The sequence below is a fragment of the Dipteris shenzhenensis genome, chromosome 1 (genome assembly GCF_047967505.1).
Source record: "Dipteris shenzhenensis isolate YYH24624 ecotype China chromosome 1, Dip_SZ_1.0, whole genome shotgun sequence".
Lineage (NCBI taxonomy): Eukaryota > Viridiplantae > Streptophyta > Polypodiopsida > Gleicheniales > Dipteridaceae > Dipteris > Dipteris shenzhenensis.
In genome coordinates, this window is record NC_141596.1 from 66,650,457 (window position 1) to 66,656,456 (window position 6,000).

At 44.4% G+C, this 6,000-nt stretch overlaps 1 protein-coding gene across 2 annotated transcripts in view; it reads right to left on the reverse strand.

Moving 5' to 3' along the window:
- Positions 1-4,144, reverse strand: part of LOC147906246 (uncharacterized) — a 45,477-nt gene extending 41,333 nt beyond the window's left edge. For both annotated transcript variants that reach the window (XM_087383747.1, XM_087383740.1), the window contains exons 1-2: positions 3,826-4,144; positions 3,435-3,560 (exon numbers count right to left, since the gene is read on the reverse strand). In XM_087383747.1, coding sequence (XP_087239873.1) covers positions 3,435-3,560; positions 3,826-4,029 — 330 coding nt within the window. In that variant the 5' untranslated portion in view covers positions 4,030-4,144. The remainder of the gene's footprint in view (positions 1-3,434; positions 3,561-3,825) is intronic.
- Between the last annotated feature and the right edge of the window lie 1,856 nt (positions 4,145-6,000).

Here is a 6,000-nt window from a genome sequence, read left to right on the forward strand (position 1 = left end):
GAAAGTGTCCCAACTCTCAGGGAGGGTACACAACAAGAAAGTAGCCTTGAACTCCTCATCAAGGTTCAATCCCTCTGCAATAAGCTGTGTAAAGATGGCATTGAACTCACTCAAGTGTGAGGTCATAGCTGTACCTTCCTTCATGCGAAGATCGACAAGCTTCTTCAACCAATAAACCTTACTGGCTGAACTCTTTTGGGCATACAACTCTTCTAACCTCTGCCATAGACCATAAGAGGTCTTTTCAGCCTAAACATTGAACACAAGAGAATCACTGAGAGTAAGCATGATAGCAGCCCTAGCGGACAAATCAAGCTCCTCCCACTCATCATCGGACATCCCAGATGGCTTGACACCCTTCACCCTTATGGGCTTAGAAATCTTCTTTAGCAAAAGTACATTCAAACACTGTTCTGCCCATAATGCATAATTGTGTTCCCCTTCCAATTTCTTTATGTTCAGAATTGAAGATTCACTTCCCCCTGATGCCATATCAGATAAGGAAAGTACCTGACTCCCTGTAAGTCAAAAAATGACTAAATAAAATTCTAATTTCTCAGAAAACCTGCACTATCAAGAGCCAAGAGCACTCACAATAGTGCTGTTTTTACTGTCAAAAAATCTGCAGCAAAACAGAAAATTTTCCCTCCAGTCATTGTACCTTCTGACACACTGTACCGTGCTCAAATAGGCATAAAACAGTAACTTCAGAATGCTGCAGCTGTTCCACAAGTGCTTTATCAGTGCATCATCATCTGACAAAGCACAAAACACTCACTGCTGTCCTGGACACTTCTCCCACCTCAGATGAGGTATTGCACTGATTTTATATGCATAAGCCACTTGTCATACACTGTTTTGTCCACTGAAAAAGGCTCCAAACACCTCAGCCTGTCACAAACCTGCAACAAAGTATGGGACAAATCCCAAACAATCACCCTTCTGCCAAGGGGATAAAAGGCATCTGAAGTTCTCAAACAGTAACTCAAGTGCTCACAAGCAAAATCTGGGCAAAAGCCCCTTGATTTGACACCTGTACCAAGTGAAAAACACCCTCAACACTGAGGTAGCATACAAAATACAGCGCTCTCCTGGCACTTTCACCTGACAATGTAATGCATAAACGGCCCTGTGTACACAGTAACAACACAGATCCCAACGTACAAGCACTGAAGAGAAAATCTTTTGAGCACTGTCAACGATGGACAATTAGGGACCGAGCAAACTCGATGCGCCCTGGCCAAGCGTGGCTCAACTGAGATTTTCTAAGTGTTGTACACAAAATGTGACCTGCAAAGAAATGTCACTGAATACACTGCAGAAACAAGACCAATGTGGGCACCCTGGCTCCACACTGCCTCAAGGCATACACTTCCAGGCAAAAGCCCTTTGAAATTGTCACCCGAAAGCTGAGATTTGCACTCAGCAAAAGCATAAAAGCCCTCTGTAAAATCAAGGCATTTGACCTTCCCGAAACAAAATAACTGTGCAACCACCACACACTGTGGCACTAGTCACCTCAAGCACAAGGGACACGAGGGTACTTGCTGTACCTCAAACACACAGTTTTGAGAACTGAACAAATTCCGGGAATACCTGCGAGGGCACAAATCCCAAAAAAAAATCTGACCTGTACCTCCTGTGGCAGCGTCCGTACGGCAGCATCCGTACGGTACGGCTGCCTATACGGCGTCCGTACAGTCGGTACGGATGGCCGTACCTGTCCGTACGAAGGGCTGCACGCAGCCGGTGTTGCGCGCTGCGCGCGCCTGGTAGGCTGCGGCCGCCGGTGCTGTGCGGTGCGCAGCTAGCTGCTGCTGCAGCTGTGGCTGCGTGCGCGCCTGCTGCGCGTGGCGGCGCCCTAGCTGCTGCTGCTGCTGCTGCCGCTGAGGGTATGATGCCCGAGGGGAGAGGGTAGAGGGAGGGGTAGACCGGAGTGGAGAGGGAGAGGTAGAGGCTCAGCAGAAGGCTCTGATACCAATTGTGAGGGAAAGAGTGGGGGAGTGGAACGATGAAGACAGAGAGAGAGAGAGGGAGACGCAAGAAGTGTGGGTGTGTAAAGTGTTGAGCCACACCACAAACTCATAGGTTTTATTAGGATTAGGCTTTCACCCTATGACTGTCTTAAGACAGTCATAGGTGTCATAACTTTAACAAAAGGGTGGCAATGTGCCTTTACCCCAACAATGTGTAACTAAGCAGCTAAGGCAAAAGGTCATGCGGGAATGTCATGATCCACCATATGCAGGACATCGAGGAGGGTTCTATGTGCTATAGCAAACCCAAGCAGCAGAATCTCTCTCCAGGGATGTTAAATTCTTTCCAATTATTCACAAGCAAATACTCATGTATATATAGGTGATAGAGGGCTGGATATCCCCTTGAAGCAGGCCGACTCAGCAGGTAAGGCCAACTGGACAGGGGCAAACTCCCATTCCAGCCCTGGCCTCAGGACCGGGTCAGGCTAACCATAGACCAGGCCAGCTGACCTGTAACAGGAAGACTGGTCCAACATCAAAAAACGTACCTAAACCCTATGAAATCCTACAACTAGGTCCAGCCTTTAGCATATAAATAGGCCATTCAATCTACATTGCATAGTATAATTTTCCATATATCACTGGGCTGTTGAAAAGTAAAACAACTACCTCTGTAAACGTTTGATAGAAAAATTACAATCTTTTCCTCAGCTCTGTAAAAGTTTGATAAACTCGGTGATGCTCTGATCATCGGCAATACCTTTTCAAAGGGTTGGTTCAACCACTTGGCGTATTTTGGTCCTTTGCCTCCATCTTATTTCCTGATCTTAACGAAGTTACACATGTTTTGGTAACCGCTGGAATAATATGATGAATGATCTAAAATTGAAATAAGCATGTCTTGGTGACGCCTGGAATGATTTAGTGGATTACACCTTAGTGAATTCTAAACTCGCGGATTGCGAAGGCTTGAATCCGGATTGCAAACATATGAATGAAATGGTCAAGCATTGACTTCACTTTAAGAACACAATAGCTTACGAGAATCTGTTCTTTCCTACTCTGGACTCTTTGTTATACAACACATCCATTCACTTACATGTTTTATTAGCTGTATGTCTTTTCCACTAAAAAAGTTGCTAAGGTCCAAAACAAAATAAGTTGTGTCGAAGTCCCTTTTCCGGCTATTTCACACATCATTAAATTGTCGCAACTAAAACCTTCCCTACGCCTGACCATTATGCTTAGATTGCTTGAATAAGGTGGAGGGGCGGGGGAGAGGGGGTAAGACTGATAAACGAGATAAAGACGCACAATGTCGCAAAATGTTTGCAGGAGACATTTGCTTGGTTTATAAACAGCAATTTCAGAGAAAAAGACAGAATATGATGCAAACCTGACTTGAAACTCAGGCAAGGAAGAACCGAGGAAAGAACTCAGGGTATGGATACGGACCCTTGAATTGGTTGCACGAGTACAAGTATCGTCCGACGATATCTCAAGTGGTCTGCCTTCCCTATCTTTAGAAAAAGTGGAAAATCTGGAAATACAGCCGTCGTGCATCCACAAGCAGGTTGTATGCTGGAAGGCGGGAACTAGTGAGTAATCAATCTCTAATTCCTCTACATAAAAACTCGAATTCCTGTACATAATCAATCTCTAATTCCTGACTCGAACACACACGGAAAACAAGCTCAGAAACCTTTTCAACAAATCGTTGTGAGAGGAAGTGCGAGCGTGCGCAATCAACTGAATAATTGGGCTCACAGCCGAGCTAAAACTAATTCAGTATGGCCTACACAATGCAGATAGTTTGTCGCAAATGCGTTTTTGGTACTAAGAATACCGATTGTGAAATTGAAGGTGGCGCTTCGAGAACAAACAAGTTACTCCCGGGGACTATGACGCGAGAGAGCCCAGGGCAACTCCTGGTATTAGTCCAAAGGTGACGGGCATAGCTTGCGAGCTGTTGTTGTCGATTGAGCAGGCACGTCGAAGCAGAAGAGATACCACGGCAGAGAGGCAACTTCAAGGCCTTCGAATGTGCCATAAAGAACTATCTAGGTTGCGATTTCAGTTTGGAAGAGATGGGAAGGCAAAGGTGTGAGGTAGGCATGGAGGCGTTGCTGCATTGTCCACGAGCCTTGGAAGCTCCCATGTCATGTGTATCGTGGACTCGAGGTCGACTCCGACTCGAGTTCTTTTCGGCTTTACTGCGGGTGTATGCATATGCGATCGTCGAGTATGGCTCTTTTTGTCTAAGGGCAAAGATTTGGGCAACAAACTATTCCTATCTACCTCTAGAGTTGCAATTCATAAACAATTTTTGGAAATGGTCAAGTCTTCCAGGCAAACATTTGTTATAATGAAGCAAGATATACATAACTAGATTCGGGCAGGTAGCTATATTGAGCTAGGATATGTATAAATGAATTTAGTGCTATTTCCTAGAAATTTTTAAATAATATTTTCCATTTTGACTTAATTTATAAAGTGAATTTATAACATAGATTTATGTAAACTTGGAATTTGAGTAGGTCAAGTTCTCCATGACACTTGGATGACCGCAATATGTATTTATATGATGCATTATAGAAACACAATTTTCACGAAGGTATTTATGGCGCATAGATAGGGGAGAGGAGTCAATGAAATGCACAGATTCGATTCTTTGAATGGTAAGATATTTGTAAGCATGACAATACTACCTCTGTTGGAGATGTTGGCTTTGAAAGATGCCACGTGCTACTAAGGATATTATGGAAGAGGTAGTAGAGTAGGAATTGGCTGATATTAGACAGCCCAAAAGAGCACCTAAATGGCTCTTTGACACTTTAAAAGACAACAAACTTGATGCTCCTTTGCAGGCCCGTACGAGAGCTGCAGCCAAAAGAGTTTTGGCAAACTCGGTTGCTCATGCATTGATTGCTACAGCATGTGATGAGGAGCCTGTTTGTCACAGAGATGCCTTCTCAAATGAATTGTATGACAGCCATGCAGGATGAATTGGACTCCATTCATGCAAACAAAACATGGGAGTTATGTGACTTGCCTACAGGCAAACATGCAGTAGGGACTAAGTGGGTCTACAAGGTGAGAAGAAAAGCTGATGGTTCAGTTGGCAGGTACAAAGCCTGTCTTGTGGCCAAAGGCTATGCTCAGAAAGAGGGCAAGCCTTGACCTCCTCCAAATTATTATTGCATTAGAGATCAGATGGAGTATTTTTACAATTTTTGTACAAGGTGAGAAGAAAAGCTGATGGTTCAGTTGGCAGGTACAAAGCCCGTCTTGTGGCCAAAGGCTATGCTCAGAAAGAGGGCAAGCCTTGACCTCCTCCAAATTATTATTGCATTAGAGATCAGATGGAGTATTTTTACAATTTTTGTGGGACAAGTAGGGAGTTCAACATGCTCCAAAACTTGGACCAGTTAATGTAGTCTTTGTACTTTTCAACACACTTAGTTATTCTACTACAGCAGCATGTTTTGCTTCTTGCCTCCATCTCCTTTGCTTCCGTTGTCCACTCCACCCAACAATGGTATCAGAGCAGGCTTTGCCTTGGTTCCTGGTCTTCCCCCACTTGCAAGCTTCCCGTGGATCTATCATTTGCTGGTTGTCTACTTCTAGAACTATTTTTCAGCAGGTTGCCTATCTTTTTGGCCATCTGGAGCACTCTCGTGGATTTTTGTCGCGAAAGATTGCATCTACCTACTGCATTGAGCTAGGCGACTACACTTCAGGGCAAATTTGAGCTGGGCGACACTTCTCCTCGATGTTCTTTCCTTGGGCAACTTGTTTTATGGCTTCTTGGACAGCAACTTTCTCTCTTCCTGAGTCATTGGTTTGCTTCCTGGAGCTGGACTACACATTCAAATCTGAGATTTAATGCTGCGGCAACTGTATTTTGCTGTATTTAGTTCATTTCCACTTGGATTTGTGCCCGAGACACTCAGATCTTGCACGAGAGTCCTCCCTTTTGCTAGATGAATTGATTTTGGTGGCATCTGGTGTGATATTCAGT